The 18,140-nt window shown below is 39.7% G+C and overlaps 1 protein-coding gene across 21 annotated transcripts in view; it reads left to right on the top strand.

The window, feature by feature from the left end:
* Positions 1 to 18,140, top strand: part of Cast (calpastatin) — a 109,863-nt gene that overhangs the window by 68,215 nt on the left and 23,508 nt on the right. For 12 of the 21 annotated variants that reach the window (XM_006979358.4, XM_006979360.4, XM_042261800.2 and 9 more), the window contains 12 exons: positions 333 to 419; positions 3,663 to 3,731; positions 4,901 to 4,999; positions 6,317 to 6,397; positions 6,988 to 7,023; positions 7,645 to 7,731; positions 7,862 to 7,951; positions 8,871 to 8,972; positions 12,222 to 12,305; positions 14,125 to 14,172; positions 15,756 to 15,851; positions 17,085 to 17,180. In XM_006979358.4, the coding sequence (XP_006979420.1) occupies positions 333 to 419; positions 3,663 to 3,731; positions 4,901 to 4,999; positions 6,317 to 6,397; positions 6,988 to 7,023; positions 7,645 to 7,731; positions 7,862 to 7,951; positions 8,871 to 8,972; positions 12,222 to 12,305; positions 14,125 to 14,172; positions 15,756 to 15,851; positions 17,085 to 17,180 (975 nt within the window). Of the gene's footprint in view, positions 1 to 332; positions 420 to 3,662; positions 3,732 to 4,900; positions 5,000 to 6,316; positions 6,398 to 6,987; positions 7,024 to 7,644; positions 7,732 to 7,861; positions 7,952 to 8,870; positions 8,973 to 9,907; positions 10,140 to 12,221; positions 12,306 to 14,124; positions 14,173 to 15,755; positions 15,852 to 17,084; positions 17,181 to 18,140 lie in introns of those variants that run through there. The other 9 variants (XM_076551972.1, XM_076551968.1, XM_076551973.1 and 6 more) reach the window with 2 other exon arrangements.

Genomic DNA, 18,140 nt, shown 5'->3' with positions numbered 1-18,140 from the left:
AGAACTGGGTTCACATGTCATCAGCTGATGACATCAGTTGACAGGAGCAACCACAACTCCTTTGTGGGATCCAGTTTACCACAGCACATTGACTCTTTGGCCAAGTGTAATGGTGTTTTCACATCTGTGTAACCTGAATGGACTCTGCGGGCTCTTGAGCCTAGCCCTGTGTTGTGCCCAACATCGCACCACATGCAGAAGAAGCTAGTAAACTCTCTCGACAGTGATTCCATGAGAGCAAACTGGCAGGGCTTGGTGACAGCTGAAACTCACGATCTTGGTCATAGTCAAAGGTACTTACTTAGTCCTGTCACTCTTATCTTTGCTCTCAGACAAAATCACAAGATGCTCCTGCTGCTGGAGGGGGTGTGGTTGCTGGTGTGGCAGTGGCTGCAGCATCAGACAAGGTGGATGGCAAGGTGAGCACACGTGCAGATGTAACATGATCCTCCCTGCTTATCAGACTTGTTCTAAGAAGCACACAACAGACAACCTGACATTCAGAAATAATGGGCACTGTGTAGGAATTTTTGTGAAGAAGATAATATGTTTTGGGAATTTAAAGAGAGAAAAATACTAAAATACTTTTGAAGTGTGTATATCCGTTAAATACTTATTGGGCCCCTGGCATACAAAGCCTGATATACTAAAAGAATTAAAATGTGAGTTGGTTCAGGCCCTGCCTTCCAGACTCAAAGGTATGAAATCAAGGACATAAAACATTCACAAGTGTGTAAGTAGACATTACACTCAGCTTTGAATGTTTGCATCAGCAGCCTTAACACTAAGTCAGAGGCACAGCAGAGGCATGAGTTGATAGCTTGCCAAGCCCTCTTAGCACGATTGTAGATGTCCTTCCTGGCCAGTCCAGGAAGCCTGCCTTAGAGCCTTGGAGGAGCTTCAGATGCCAGTCTGGAAGTGTGCAGAAAGTCACAGGCAAAGGTAAAAAGTGTGACGCATACCCTGAAACATCTTGCTTTCTTGGATCTTGGGATACCAGGCACATTATTTTAACCAAACTCATAAAAACTTTTAAGTAGAAACACTCACATATGGGTTTTTGCAATAAATTATTTGTATATTCCCTCAGGACCCCACTATCCCCTGAAATAGTCTTGTTACTGTGGGTGTACTTAAATGATCTAATTTGCAAATGAGTAGATTTAAGGTTAAAGACTAGATATGTTACAACAAATTCTTTTAAATGTATTCAAAATTTGAGGTTTTATTCTAGGTATAAACCAGCCCAAGTTATCAGTAAAAGCTAAATGATCCTACTAAGTTTGAATGGAATTCTGTTATGCATTGGCTTGATTCTGGTCCTTTCCATAAGTTATTTTATTTGACTTTACTACTGATTCCTCAACTCAGTAGGGTTAATTAGAGCTGTCTTATTTTAGTATGTGGCATTTTATAATTGACCTTAGAACGTGCTAGTTACAGGCTACCCCATCTAGTGTCGAAGTAGGTGGAACTTTAACTCAGGACAGAATAAGAGAGACTCCTATAGAGAGACACTTTGTGAGAAAAGAGTGGATTTCATCTGACTTGGGGGATCCACAGGACTTTGAGACGGTATAGACCTTTGTGGTAGGCATGGAAGGACAGCCAGGATTCCAGGCTTGCAAAGACTTCAAAGTGCTGAAAATTTTCAGTTCTGGGTGCAAGCACATTCCAGTGTCATAAAGCAAAGAGTTCAGAGGCGGCAGTAAGACCAGAAAGACAGGTTAAGGCTGCTGGAGAGAATGCTGTGGAGCTTGTGGGTAGTGACAGGGAGGGGAAGGTTGCTTGGGGCCTGTCTCAGTGGTGCTGGTGAGTAATTATATAGTGGAGCTTAGAGTAGAACAGAAGGGGGAGCTAGTTAAAGTTATTACAGAGGTGAAACCTTCAGATTCAGGAGGGAGTTGGCCAAAGAGGCAGAGGTAAAGTAAAATGTTTTGGGGCTTCAGAGTCTGGCATGAGTAGGCTGATAACACTGAAGTAAGATAAGACAGGTGCTATAACACAAGACTTTTGGAAGTTCTCACTATGTGGTCCAAGCACAGTCAACACAGAGAGCAAGTGCCTCCTTATGAGTGGGATGAGTGGAGTGGGGGACCTTGTAGCGCTGTCCCCTGGTTACCTTTCAAAAATCAATAGAAGCTCGTAGAATTCATGTGGGGAAAGGGTGCCTAGTTCAAGATGGACTGGATTGAATATGTATATGACAGGCCTAAGGAAAGATATGTAACAAAGTAATTAAAGTATTGTTCGGTACACAGAAGAAGAGAAGTAGAATGGAAGAGGGAGAAAGAGGAGGGGAGGGAGATAATGGAGATAGAGAGAAAGGAAAAGATTGAGACAGGAAGAAGGAAGAGGAAGGTGTGTGAGTGTGGCTACACAAGGTGGTAACTGACTCCCGGAAGGGGGTTCTGACTTCTACCTTTTTTTCAACACTAAAAGCATAACAGTTGATTATTTAATATTTAATTTTATAGCAAGTACTTACATTGTGCTTTTCAAGTATCATTAACAATCCTCACAACCCCTAGTTAGGTAGCATCATTGTCCTCGCATCACTATGAAACCCAGGGACAGGGGAAGTGACTGGGAAGTCTCAAACAGCCATGCATGTCATTGCTGGTGTACAAATGCAGGCAGCCTGGAATCTGCTTACTAAATATGATGCTTTCAAATGATACATGGCTCTGGATGACCATAAATTAATAAAATAGCCTCACCAATTTAATAAGCTCCTGCCAAGAGCTTAGTCCCTGGTCCTAGAAAATTTGGCATAGATCACCATACTAAGCCGTGAACATACAGAATATATGCTATTGGAAACAAAGCAGAAGAGATGCCCAAGGTGACAGGGCAAGAGCACAAACACAGAATCAGAATGTTCCTTTTCTGTGGCAGGTGTGAGACGTGAGAGCTGACACAGTGATGTTCCTCAGAGATACTGTCTGGACAGAGGCAGGAAGGTTGTAAGAAAGTTACTAGATGTCTTTGAGAGGAATCACAATAATTAATGGTGAGAGAGGAAAATTAAGAAAAGAACAATGATATACTAAGGCAAGAGACACAGTGGTCCTGATGAGTGGAAGTAAAGACCCAGGGAACAGTAGCTGCAAGTAGCAGCTTCAGAAAGAACTAATAGGGTTGCAAGGCCCAGGACAAGTATGGTGAACAAAGGGCCAGGCAGTCCTGGTACAGACCATGGCTTTGTTCTTGCTCTGCAACCCAGGGAATGTTGCTTCATCTCCTTCACCTTCCTTCTTTTTTTCCCTTTCTCAATCTTTCCCTCCCTATCCTCCTCTGCCTCGCTTCTCTTCCTTTCTTCTCCCTACTCTTCCACCTCCGTCTCTTTCATATACCAAACAATATTCTAATCGCCTTTCTATCTGTCTTTCCTTAGACTTGTCATGTGCTTAAATTAGTCTATCACAAATCAGATACATCCAATTTCGTCCATGAACCTGATTTCTCCAAGCCTCTCTCTCTCATCATTAAATAGGCTTAATGTTTGTGATAGTTCTACACATGTAACATTACTATCCAGAGCAGATCAGGGGACTAGTACATGACCTAGGCTATTATATTTGAATTCGTCTTCATTGTATCATAGTGCTGTTTCATAAAGGTATATGAAAGTTTTTAAAGTCCTTCTAAATCCCCACTAGAAAAAAGAAAAGAAGTCATTAACGCCCACTTCACCAGTGGAGTCCAAACTAAGCAAGCCATCTGGCAAGGTATGGAAATCACATGCCAGTTCATCATCACATGTTTGTCCTCTGCTGCTTGTCTCAGCCTGATTTCTTGTGGTTTTAAAGGAAAAATTTAATGACTTAGAGTTTAAAGAAATTATGACTGAGTTGAAAGTGCAGCCTTCACACTGTTTATGCCAATTCTTGGTATAAGCCTCTGTTTTGAAACTCTAGTTCCAGGACACAGAGCTTATTAACAGTTTCTAGTCTATAAATATGTGTTCTTTAGCAACATGTATATTGAGACTTGGAAAGTGACTCTTTCTGTCTCTTGGTTTTAGAGTGAGAATATCTTGGGGGTTGTCTTAAGTATTCTGTATTACCTCTCTATTGGTAAAGAATATAAGGTACTTCTTTGAAATCTATCCCATTTCCCCCAAGAAACCACAACAATAATTTAAAAAGGAAAAATAGTCTAAAGCTAATAGGCCCTAATTTCTATTACATATATCAATAATGATGAGTTCTAAAACCATCATGAGAATGTGGTCATCTTCAGTGATACTTTTAGATTTGAGGTCCGTAGTGAGGGTCTTTCCATTTTCAGGTGCCTGTTCATATTGAGTCATCCATAACTACAAAACAAGGTGGCAGAAGCCTCTCATTAATATATTGAGTTCATGTTGACAGACTAAACTGTCAGTTCATGTGTCTTTACCATTTGATCTCACATGATTTCTCTTCAGAGCTATGTTTGGGCAAGCAAGTGATCAACAACAATGCTCATAAAGAAAGGGAAAAATACAGGAAAATTCATTTTTAAAAATAGATTTTATTTGGAAGAGGAGCTATCTACAGATTTTGTAGTATGAAACTTGGAAGTTGGGGGACTGAAAAGCAACAAGTGCCACATAGCTAATCCTTGCATTTTTTCTTTTCCCATTTTAATGGCTTGGTAGCCATTGTGAACTAATAAATTTGTTGCTGTAGTTAATGACTTGGTAAGTTTTGAAATGGTTATTCTTTCCTTAATGTGCCTTTTTATCTTTCCAACTCGGAATCTAGACTCTGCATCTTCATAATAAAAGTGGACTGAATTTTAATTATTTTTGTGCTTGGAAAAATTACAGTATTTGGTACATGTTTTGTAGTTAAAAATCAAGGATAATATATCTACCAAATAACATTTACATATCTTTCTCTTTCATTTCCAGTCAGGCATAGATGTTGCTTTAGATGACCTGATAGACACTTTAGGGAAACCTGAAGAAACTAACAAAGATGATCCACGATACACTGGACCAATAGTTTTGGTATGTGATTGGAAACCAGTAAGAATTCATCCTCAATGAATAGGAAAGCAAGTAAATCCATGACTGTTAAGCACAGGAGGCAATCTCATGTTCTGTTGATTATGTAGAAGCAGGATGGTATCAGCACTGATATTAGAAACCAAAACTTAGTGGTGAGGGTGGAAATAGTCTGCCTTGTGACAGCTACACAATTGCATTGGTTCAGAAAATATCTGATGATGCTAAAGCACTCACTGAAACAACTGAGTAGGCCAGAAAGTCTTGTTTTTTTGTCCTTTAGATGTGATGCAGTGGACTTGAACTTATTTTGAGTTTTATATCCTTATGATCTTAAGTTAATCTATTCTTAATTTCTAAAAAGTAATGTAATTTTTGTTTTCTGATATTAAAAATATAGACTAGATGAAAACATTGTCAATAGATACCATTAAATATTTGTTTCTAAAGTTTACAATAAACAGAGAAAAAGACAACTGAGTAGAGAATTAAGAGAAAGTTGTTTGGACAATGAACAAATAGCATGAAGGTCTACCAAGGAATTAGGAAAATGACATAAAGCCACATGGTGTGGTGCCACTTTTGTGACCAGACTACCAGAAGTTTAAAAGTTTGACAACTCAGCTAGGTTCTAAAGATAAGTGTCCCTTTCAGTTATAGATCCCTTCCAGAGAGAAAGCCTGGAAGCGTTACTAGTGTGTACAGAGAAGGATAACTGGCAGAACATTTGGAAACAATGTGGTTAACAGAATATAGGAAGCTACTCAGTGCTTCCTTTTTCTAAAGGGAAAATGGCCTCATCATGCATTTATATAATATAAAGCCATAATTTTGGGTAAAATAAACCAGAGCAACAAAATGATACTATTTATATTTATATTTGAAAACATGCAAAGTTATGATGTATAATGTTTATGAATTCCTACATGCAGAATATTTTTAAAATATGCTCCAGTTTAGTTTTTAAAAGGTGATAAAAAATTACATGTATCATGGTATTAGAAATAAACCATTTTTTCAAAAGTAACACAATATTTACTTCTAAAGTTTATAAAGAATAAAAAACACAGAGAAAAAGACAATTCAATAGAAAATGATGGAAATGATAAACTTAAAGTGCAGGATTCTTTCTATCAAGCTAATTAAATAATTGTTAGCATACCATTAGAACTTAAGGGTTATGTTCAGTTTTAGCTTCTTAATGATTTATTTTCATCTCAATAGTTACAGAAAATTAGTACTAGAATAGTACTTTGGTTTCATATATCATTCTCAGCATATTAATTGCATAATATGTCTTTATGTGTGATTTAATTCCAGGACCCAATGGATTCTACCTACATTGAGGCACTAGGTATAAAAGAAGGGACTATTCCTCCAGAGTACAGGGAACTTCTGGCTGTAAGTTATCTTCCACTTTTATTTCACCATTTATTTCTTGGAAGATAATTTCATATCAATATCAAAATTTAGAAAATTGAATGGGGCATATACAGTTGTTATTATTGAAAAGTACCCTTTGTGTGTTAACCTTTTGGAACCTGACAAGGTACCACAGACTGGATAGCTTAACCAAGAGATTTCTCTGTTATTTCTAGAGGCTGGAAGTCACACTTAGGGTCTGGGAACAGCTGGCTCCTTCTAAGAACTCTAAGAGGTAGCTCTCTTCTAGGCCTGCTTGCTAGGCTTATAGATAGCTGTCTTCTCCATGAGTCCTTTCACATTACTTTCCCTCTGTGTTTTTCTGGGTCCCTATTTGTTCTCTTCATAAGGACATTATCACTTGATAAGGATTCCCACTAATGACCTAGCTTCACTGGATTTCTTATAGAGAGATCCTATATCCACATAAGGTACTATTCTGGGGTTCTTCGGAACTTCATCATATGAGTGGGAGAGCACACAGTTTAGTTCATCATAGACTGAGAATACATTTTTATCAATCAAAAGAATTAATTTTGACTTCTCAACTTCTTTCATTTTTGTTTCAGAAAAAGGAAGGGATCACAGGACCTCCTTCAGATTCTGTGAGTTTGTGTACATGTCTTCTAAGGTCTATGTCACCGTGGTGTATCTTTCTTTGGGGGGGCGCATAGAACAACCCCACCTATAATCCCAGTCACTCAGGAGGCTGAGCTCATGGCCAGCCTGGGTAAATTATACTGTCTCAAAATTAAAAGTAAAATGGAATTATAGCTCAGTGGCAGAGTACTTGCATTGTGTGCACGAGGGCCTGGCTTCACAATGAAAAAGCCCTATCAATTCTGTATCTGAAGGTGATCCATGTTAATCTCTCATTCAGATGTTTCTTTCTGTTCCTAGAAAGACAGTGGGCATGGGGCTGTTTCACTGTTCCTTGTCTATATATATGTATATGTATGGAGGTGGAGATGATGGGGTCAAGAAGATAGAAAGATATAGTAAATGCTAATAATTATTAGTAGTATGAGCACATGTAACCACATGTAACTACATTAGAAGGAGGGAAAAGGAGGAGGTACACCCACTGCCTTCCAAACAAGGCTTCCTTCTGAGTTATTTCATTAGCATTTCTCATTTGATATCTAAAGAATGCAAAGATTATTTCTTTTCTGGACTCCTAATCTCTAGTTTGGCTCTTAGGAGTTACTCTGTGCTCTTTTCTCTAGAAACCCATGGGACCTGATGATGCTATAGACGCCTTGTCATCTGACTTCACCTGTAGTTCTCCGCCTGGAAAGCAAACTAAGAAAGAGGTATTGTTTTTAGTCCCATTAAAGAGAACTTTGCTAGAAAGTATCTTGGGTATAAAAATAATGTTTTAGTTCTGTTTATCACAATTGAATTTCCATCACCTGTAAAAATCTTTTGAATTTTCTTTTTCAGAAATCAACAGGGGACGTTTTCAAAGCTCAGGCTGCTGGAGTGACCAGAAGTTCTGTTCCTCCCCAGGAGAAAAAAAGGAAGGTGGAAGAGGTATTTACTTTAAGGAAGTAAACAAATTTTACTATTTATTTAAGGAATAGCCAAGGGCCTATATGACAACAGTTCCTTACCTGATTTTTGCTTATTTATGAATGATTTTAAAGCACAGTCTTTACTGTTGTCATACAAGACCATCTTATGTTGTAACTGCTCTTGAAATATGAAATCTTAGGCTTGAGTTCCTAAAGGGAGCTTTGTGGATCATTATAGGAATGCCAGCACAGCTGTTTCTGCTGCCTCAGCAACAAGCTGATTCTGTCTTCAAAGTTGATCCTGCAGCTCCAGGCTAGATGTGGGCAGGTGCGCCCTGTGTGAATGGTGCTGATAATGCTAAGGACCACTTCTATCAGGGCTGCCCCTGCTTCTGCCCTGCTGGAGGGAATAGTTTATTTTTATCTCAATGGCTGAGAGAGCTGTGGGGAGCACCACACCCTGACAGTGGAAGTTCTCATAGCCCTGAAATTGTATCTTCAGAGGTCACTTCAGCTTTCTCACTTGCTTGAGCTTGTCTGTTTTGCTGAAGAGCCAGACTTTCAGAAGACATTTTACAAGAAAAACAGGGTCATTCAAGTTTACTTGCTGGCAACTTTTTGATAAGAGTCTTTTGTAATTTCATTTCTATTATAATCATATATCTTACTTGCAAAATAAGTGTTGAAGTGTGCCCTATAGCTGTTGCTATAATAAGAGATCTGGTGTTTTAGACCAAGTTTTCATTGATAGGTAAGTCCTTTTTTCTTCCTGTTTTAATTTTCCTTCATATAGTAATTTTCCAATCCACAATTCACCTTTTGTATTTAAAATATATATTTCACAAATAAGAAAATTGATTATATGGATTATCTAAGCTCTAAACTCTGAAGAGTTTTTTTGTTTTGTTTTTATGCACAGACTTTTTCCCTTTTAACAGGATGTCATGAGTGATCAAGCCCTGCAGGCTCTGTCAGATTCACTGGGCACCCGGCAGCCAGACCCTGAGAGCCACCTTAGCCAAGCTGAACAAGTCAAAGAGGTACTGGCCTTGTAATTCATATGCAAAGCTGAACACTGGCACATGACTAGAATTCTTTTACATTGTTAGAATTACTCTTCATTTTCTCATTTTCAGAGTCTGGTAAATGTAGATATTTATTGCTGGGGAGTGAGCGTCCAAGGCAGATGGTTAAGTGTTTGTGTAAAACATCTACTGTGTCAATATTTGAAAAATGAGGGTGTGGCTCAGGGGGTGGAATCCAGCACTTCAAGAATACAAAACCTTTTGGTCCAGTATGTTGGCATATATCATGATTCCAGAACTTAGGAGGCTGAGGCAGGAGGATTGTGAACACGTTTTAGAACGGCCTAGGCTGTATGGTGAGACCCGTCTAGAAAGAAAGGGAGATGGGGGCTGGGCAGGGAGAAAAAGAAACAATAATCTGCTTTGCCAAAGCATGATAACAGTAGTAGTCAGGTGAGAACCTGTAAAGTTAGCTTTTGCTGAGTATTGTGAATATGTATTTTCTAAAGAGTGCTTATAGAAGGAGATGATCAGGGAGAACGCGATGAGCCTTCTTTTGTATATTTTTGAGGAAGAAGGTTGACAATAATGTCTCACGTTGAAATAAATTGAGCCACAATCACCACAATCACTAACTGCTTGCTTATTGGAGCTCACACACACACTTACAGCGTGTTTGTCTCATAGCCTCCATGCCCTTAGCAAACCCATCTAAGCTTTGTAGCAGGTGGTGAAGTGTAATATTAAGTTATGGTTTTTGTATGCTTTTCCAAATTAGTTCTCTGGGGAAAAAAAAAAAGGACAGAAGGCCTATATCTAACTAGGCAGGAATCCTGGAGGAAGACAACCAAAGGCTTTGGGAGCACTACCCTATCAGACCAGGGAAAGGGAACTGGCAAGCAGCACTGTCACAATGCCCCTGACTCTGCTGTCACTTCCTGTTCTGAGTTGTCAGGGAAGGGCAGTCTTCCTGACTCCCAGGAACCTTGCCTGAGTTTGAATTGGCCCAGGTCTACTATGGGCCAGTTTCTGTCTTCTACTTTCTGGGAGGGCTCACCTGCTGCAGTGTGGCATGAGAAGCTTCATGATGTTGAACGCAAGGGAGCTGGAGAAACAATCCCTGTCCTTCAGGAGCATGTGATGTGCTCAGAAGAAAGAGAACATGGGTCCAAACACTGTGAGGTGCATATTACTCAGAGTCATGTTGTCTCTAAGGAGAGTGGTCTTGGTGGAGCCCTGAGTGTGACCAGGAGGTGCTCTACTATGGTTCTATATCCTGGGAGCTATGGATTTCACTTTTGCCTCAGGCTTTTTATAAATAGAGTAATTTAATAAGATAATATATATGGAAAGAGAACGTGTAAACCTGATAGAAGTCCCAGGACAGTCTAACTAACCCAGTCACTAACCCAGATGAAAAGGTGGGAAACAGTGACGTGAAAGGAACTCATGCAGCAGCATGAGTAATCTTGTTACTCTCTGGAGTGTGTACAGGAGTGTGTTCACATGCCATTACTCTCTGGAGTGTGTATAGGAGTGTGTTCACATGCCATTACTCTCTGGAGTGTGTATAGGAGTGTGTTCACATGCCATTACTCTCTGGAGTGTGTATAGGAGTGTGTTCACATGCCATTACTCTCTGGAGTGTGTATAGGAGTGTGTTCACATGCCATTACTCTCTGGAGTGTGTATAGGACTGTGTTCACTGTCTTAGAAACCAGCATCAGCAAACTAATAAGATAACTTTACATTTTTGTCATGCTAGCTTTCTGCTAGTCCTAAACTATATTTCCTAAGAAGATCTTTCAATCCTCTAAATTCTTGAGCTAATTCATGGAGTCTGGGGGTGATGGTTTATAATGATTAGCCTGGTGTTTTGATAAGGCCCCTAAAGGTCCTTGCTTCTTATAGGAGTCCATGGCTATTCCATCACCTCCCCCATTAAATGGCACCTGTACAAACTATGGAAGTCTCTAGAAAACAGACCCAATCCTACTTTGTCTTATATTATATCATACCATAAAATAAACATTTATTTTGCCTATAATGATATCGTTTAAGCCACTCCCATTTTTTAGGTATGTGTACCTGGTCTAGCATGTTTGCAGTATGGTAGACTTCCTCTTGGTGTTTTTGGTGTCTTGAATAGTGTGGCCACTTTAAAAATATAAAGATCAAAGAGGTTAAAAAAAAATGGACCCTATTGTGTGTGTATCTGCCCATAGCCTGGAAGTATGGAGATAGTCTTCCTGTACAGATGGCCCTTGATATTCATGGAGTCTCCTTAGAGAGACATGGCATACATCCCTGAGTTGGGCAGTATTGCTGCATATCAGAATGCCCACAGACAGTAATAGAGTAAAACCTGAAATTTGAAAAGAGATGAAGACCTTTCCATCCTAAATAACAACTCTAGTCCCAGAACAAAGAACATTGAGTGCATGGCTAACTAAAGTTGCTTGATAATTTTTAAGAATTAATCAAGAAAGTAGCCAGTCCAGTCTGAGGTTGAGGTGGAGATGGAATCAGTGAGTTGACTCCTGATTTGCTTAAATAAATTGTGCCGCATACCTTAGGTTCTGAATTATAAATCCATGCCTTGAAATAGATATAAATCCTTACACATGGTATTTTATAGGATTCATCTGCAGATTCTACTACAGATGCTATAGAGGAGAATTAGTCATGTACTGTAGAGGTACTTATTTCTAATCTATTTATTTGCTCCTGGTTCAGTGATCTTGTGAAGTAAGTCCTGCTGCTATTGAATGAGTCCTTTATAAACCATTAAAGCCAGTTCTCCATGAAGAAGCCACATTTGTGACTATCTGCTTCTACCATTGTTGAACTAGATGAGAGAATTGTATATGTGCCTTTCTCCCTTCTTAAATAACTGCCCTGTTGGGCAAGATATATGAAAGCTATTAAAATAATTGCAGCTAATTTCTGCCTATACTTACTGTCCTCCAAGGGGCCTTTATTTACTTTGGTGACCCTTCAGAGTCAGTGAGCTAGGGAGAGTGAGAGCCAGAGAGGCAACACTCTCAAGGGCATCATGACTTCCTAAATCTTGGACCAAGCAGAGTGTCTGTCCCAGTGCCTGCTCACATCTGCTTTCCACAGACTTTCACTTTTTGGTTTACAGAGCATTCCAAACACTCTAACCCAATTCTGGGTTATTCTGTAGTATATGAAGGAGGTGATAACAGTTTATATTACTTACATCATCTAACTGATGCTTTTTTTCCTCCCCATTTTTATCAGGCAAAAGCAAAAGAAGAAAGGCAGGAGAAGTGTGGTGAAGACGATGACACAGTCCCGGCTGAGTACAGGTTAAAGCCGGCTGTGGTAAGCTCTCTGCATAACAGCACACTTCTTGGCATCATGCTTATGATATTCCTCCCCTTGACACCAGGAACAAAGCTGTCGCACTGCAGATATTAACTGCGAGCATGCTGGACCTGTTTCTCTTGGCTCTCTGAAGCCACAGGACCAACCCCCCCAGGGATGGTTTGTCCTTTCATGGCTTCTAAAGTAGTCGTTAAAACTCTAACCTATTTGACTATTTGGTAAGAGGAGAAAACATTTCCTAAATTGTGAAAACTCATGTTCAAAAACTAAATGGTGTTTAAAATCCAAAAATGATATTTATCCCAATCCGAGGTTGGAGAATTGAAGCTTTTTATATTTTAAGACAGGTTCTCAAGGTAGACTTAACTAGCTTCAAACTCACTCTGAAGTGGAGACCATCCTTGGACTGATCCCCTCCAGCTCCCAACTGCTGAGATTACAAACCCAGCTCTGTAGAACTGAGTTTTTTTTTAATCTTCCATTAAGGAAGGGATAGCCTGATGACTCAGTGGTTAGAGACACTTGTCACCAAGACTGACTATCTAAGTTTGATCCCTGGATTCCATGTGATAGGGAAAAACTAACTCTGCACACACCCATACACATAATAAATACTCAAAAAACAATTTCATTAATACAACTGCACTATTCTCTTTTGTTTCATTGTTTTTATTTATTTATTTATCTCTTTGCCTTACCAAACAGTAAATCTTTCAGTAACTTGTAATGAAAAACAAATCATAGCATTCTTAGAAAAGATTTCTATATTGAAACTTATAGAAATTAAATCTAAAATTAATTCACTCAAGTATAAGAAAAAATAAGCTTACCTCTCACATCCTGGGTTTGCCTAAAACAAACATAATAGAATATGAAAGCATGGTCTCCTATTCCTTGTTCTCCCTCTCTGTTCTTGATCCAGCTGGGTTCTCCTGCTCCCACAAGCTCTCTCTCCCTCGACCCCTCGCCCTTCATTACTCCCACTCATGTCCAGGCTGTTCATGTAGATCTCAGAATAGGAGACCATGGTAAATGAAGACCACATGAGAATAGGAAGAAGCAAAGTGCTAGAGAGACCCACAGAAATCCACAAAGATACCCCCACAATAGACTACTGGCAATGGTCGAGAGACAGCCTGAACTGACCTACTCTGGTGATGGGATGGCCAAACACCCTAACTGTCGTGCTAGAAATCTCATCCAATGACTGAGGGATCTGGATGCAGAGATCCATGGCTAGGCCCCAGGTGGAGCTCCGGGAATCTAATTATCGAGAAAGAGAAGGGTTTATATGTGGGAAAATTGTTGAAACCAAGGTTGGATAAAGCACAGGGACAAATAGCCAAACGAATGGAAACACGTGAACTATGAACCACTGGTTGAGGGGGCCCCAACTGGATCAGGCTCTCTGAATGGGTGAGATAGTTGATTGGCTTGATCTGTTTGGGAGGCATCTAGGCAGTGGGACTGGGTTCTGTGCTCATTGCATGAGTTGGCTGTTTGAAACCTGGGGCTTATGCAGGGTTGCTTGGCTTGGCCTGGGAGGAGGGGACTGGACCTGCCTGGACTGAGTTGATCTACGAAGTTGATCTCAGTACTTGGGGGAAGCTTTGCCCTGGAGGAGGTGGGAATGGGGAGTGGGCTAGGGGGAAGGGGTGGGAGGCGGGAGAACAAGGGAATGCACGGCTGATATGTAGAACTGAATTGTATTGTAAAATAAAATAAAATAAAATAATTGGTATTATGAAGACAAAAAAAGAATATCAAAGCAAATTTTTCTATTCTATCTCCAATAAATTTCTAATTTTATTTTCAGGATAAAGATGGAAAACCACTATTGCCAGAACCTGAAGAAAAGTCTAAGGTTGGAAAATTTTCCTAGCACTCAAAACCAGCAAAAATATAAAGTGTAAATTAGGATCATTTTAAAAGACCACATTTCACATGCAACCTAGTACTGGGGTGAATTCTTATAGTAACTCAAGGCTGAGGCCTCTGCTCTTTTGCAAATATTTTAATGATGGTTTCTCTCATGAATTATTACCAGACTATTAAGCAGCATTCACCAATCATTAGGAGTTAATGCTAAAAGAGCTTTTACATTATATTATTTTGGCATTTAATTTAGAATTTGATTTAGTAACTGTGTTATATACTCTTAACACTTTTATTTTGCCCTAAATATATATAGTCAGTTTCCTGTCATGATGACACCAATCAGCATTTTTAATCACCTGCTATGTGCTTAACCTCGCTCTAAGTGCTTTTCACATCTCCATTTCATTTTTTTTTTTTTTTTTTTTTTTTGGTTTTTTTTCGAGACAGGGTTTCTCTGTGTAGCTTTGCGCCTTTCCTGGAACTCACTTGGTAGCCCAGGCTGGCCTCGAACTCACAGAGATCCGCCTGGCTCTGCCTCCCGAGTGCTGGGATTAAAGGCGTGCGCCACCACCGCCCGGCTCCATTTCATTTTTAATGAGCCATTGAGTAAAATTAGTGTTGCTTGCATGAGCCCATGTGTAGGGTTATTTATTAGAGCATGGGCATTTTCTCAGTAGATATACCACTAAAGAAAAATAGCTCCTGTGTTCTAATGCCTGGTAGACCAGGCGTTAACTGTAAGTAGCTCCTCAAAGAATTATGTGTTTTCTTGACCCCCTCTCCCATCTGTGATGGAGTGCTGTGCCGGCACCTGTACTCAGGTTCGGCTGCTGTGAATTCAGTGCAGCAGCCGTGTCCTTTCTAGAAGCAGCACTCACACCACTGCCTCTCTTTCTGCTCCTCCTTCCTTTTCACCACAGGATATTTTCATAGAATCCCCAATCCCCGCATGGGGGGGAGGCTATCAAACTTTCCTGCCAGAGGCCGTTTTCTATCCCCCCTATTTTTCCTCCCTTCCTTTCCCTGGTTATAGAAAATGAGTACATGAATATGTTTTCTCTGCTTTATTCTGAAAGAAAATCATTAAGGGCTAGGAAATGAATAGTCACCTTTAATAACTGCAATTCTCATTGGAGAAAACAGGAAATCTGATTTGAGTAAAGGTGTATAGCAAATCCCATTGTTACTTTGAAAAATGATTTACTCTATTTTTTTTTAAATAATTAAAACTTTATTGTAATGTACTTGTAAATAAAATCATCACAAAGTGAGATTAGCCAGACTAAAAGTCTGGACCTCGCCATGGACTTCTGTGTAGTTCCTAGAGCTGACCTATCAGGTGAGTGAGTAAACCTTTAGCACTTTCACAGCACTCAGGTGGCAAGTAATCTATACGTGTATGCCATTTTTTTTCCCCTCACATCAATAAATGAAGAATATACCTTAACAAGCTAGCTTTTGTTTTTAGATAATACAATGTAGCTAAACTAGATTAACCTCAAAAAAAAAATACTGTCCTATGATTTTACAGAGCAGAGCGTCTTCATAATGCAGCATTTCTCGTTACAGCACCTGAGTGAAGCAGAGCTGATTGGGCAACTTTCAGAAGATTTTGGCCGATCTACATGTCAAGACAAACCATCTATACCCGCTGAGAAAATAGAAGTATGTTCTAATAATGTCTTAAGGGGTTCTAATATTCATTTTTAATCTGAAAACTTGTGTCACCTTTGTCATGGTGTTTTCTTCCTGCCTTTTTCTAGACATATTTTCTGTTGCCAGCCTATCCCTAACATTTTTGAAGTTTAAACCGGCAGTCCTTCCTTCAGGGAAGTGCTTATATCCAAGCTTCCCTTTTGATTGCTGTCACGGAGCTGGTTAAATGAAATTGCCATGCCTCTCAGCCCTTCCCGCTTTTATGTTCACCAGAGTGAACATAACATAACATCCTTTTTGAAGGATGTTTCTAGTTACAGCATTCCACTACTCCAACCTTGAAGTTGCCACTCCCTGTGAACAGATTCTGTACATGCCACTAGTGTATGTTAGTCGTGGATTCCTTTCCACCAGGTTTACTGCATTACTACATTACTCAATGGGAAGGCTCTGCAAAAGCAACCTTTTGTTATTGGTACTTTCCGTTCCTCGTGCAACACACCCTTTATTAAAAAATTCTCACGGCAGGGCTCTTAGTTGCTTTATTGTTTGTTTGTTTATGGGTTTTTGTTGTTGGTTTTTTTTTTTTTTTTTTTTTTTTGTGTGTGTGTGTGTGTGTGTGTGTGTGTGTGTCCCTGTTAAAGCAATTACTTAAAAAGGTTCTGAGCTATACTGGTGCTTCTTTAACCCTAACATCTGTCATTGTAAACAGTACAGTTTCTCAAGGATGATGAGAGCATGCTTTAGCACTACTCTTTCTCCTGGGTGCTTTGCATGTAGGAAAGCTTTGCTAAAGTGTCAGGATTAAAAGCATTTGGAAATTACTGGGACCCTGCCCCTAGAATTCCTCACTGCATTGTGGTGAGAGCCTAAGAATATAAATTTCTCACAAGATATCCAGTGCTGCGGAGGTTACAAGTTTAGGGACCACTCTGAGACTCCTATTCAGTATCATTCCTTACATTCATGCAGATTTATAACTTAAAATATGCTCTCAGATCAATACTTGAGATGTTGTATGTATTTATCAATGTTCTCCTTTCACAAATGTGAAACTGGGTCTGCAAGTTGCAATTACAGTAACGGAAAAGTTTTTAACATGGTTTGGTATGCATATCGCTCAATAAGCATTCAAAAGACTCATGCTTACAACTTACATCTCGTAGTGTCTGAGCCACTATTGTTCAGTTTTATTAGTCAGGCAATTCTAAAATTATTCAGAATACTTGCTTCTTTTCTCAGAAGTCTAAGGACACATCCCCAACTCCTGTGGCCGAGCCTGTGCCTCGGGCCTCCATGTGCAGTATACAGTCAGCACCACCCAAACCAGCATCTTCGGTGAGTGATGCCCTAGCACTGAAAGGGTTTTGAGCAGGTCTTGTTCTTTCTCCCCCCACTTTCTACTGTGTGTCGCCATACTATGCCAAGAAAATGAAGGGAAAGCTAATAGAGTTGCTATTCATTGTTCTTCTGGCTTCAGGGCTGTGCGGGAAACTTCATCTGCACTTAACTTTTATTTTAATTCAGGTGCTGCCTGCTGCTTTGCTTCAGTTTGCTGCTTCTGAAACTCCTTGTAGGTCCACAACTCTCTCCAGTAGTCCCTGTGTCTTGAATGTCTAGTGTCACATTTCTTCCTGGCTTTGTATCCAAATCATGACCACAATCCTGCCCCCTTCCACGTTGGAAGAAAGGTCGCAGCAGCCCTGTGCTTGACCTTCACTCTTTCTTGTTTTCGTCTTTTCTTTAAATTTTTGAATTAAGTGTGATGTTTACCTAAATCCTTATTTAATTTTGATTTCTATGGGTTTAGTTTCTATCCTCTGATGACTCGGAGACTACTGCTTTATACTTACAAAACCTGAATTCTGAATGACTAGCTTTTCTCTTCTATGACACATATGTTCCAGATTCCGTAGTATCTTCTCATTATTGTTTGTGGTACTAAGGATGTGCTGAGGCTTGAGACATGCTTCCTAGGCATTCCTTAACTGACCTACATCTGCTAGTCTCCTTATTTGATGTCTTATAAAGACACTGTAAAGTCTTTTCCGATCACCTTCCTGTATAAATGAAGAATGCAGGCTTTTTGTTGACCTTCAACAGTGTACCTGTATCCTGGTCCTTAACTGTTATGTGAATGGGAAATATGGTGGTGGTCTTGGATACCTTTCAGTTTTCTACAAATATGAGCCAGACCTCAAGTTATGACACAGTCTGAACTTTCCCGTATGAAACACAGTTCCCGTATGGAACATGGATGAAGGAACCTTTTCTTTAAGGAATTTGCAAAGGCTTCTA

Source organism: Peromyscus maniculatus, chromosome 15, assembly GCF_049852395.1.
Source record: "Peromyscus maniculatus bairdii isolate BWxNUB_F1_BW_parent chromosome 15, HU_Pman_BW_mat_3.1, whole genome shotgun sequence".
NCBI classification, from domain to species: Eukaryota; Metazoa; Chordata; class Mammalia; order Rodentia; family Cricetidae; genus Peromyscus; species Peromyscus maniculatus.
Note: the sequence above shows the minus strand (reverse complement) of the source record. Positions and strands in the feature narration are given on the sequence as shown.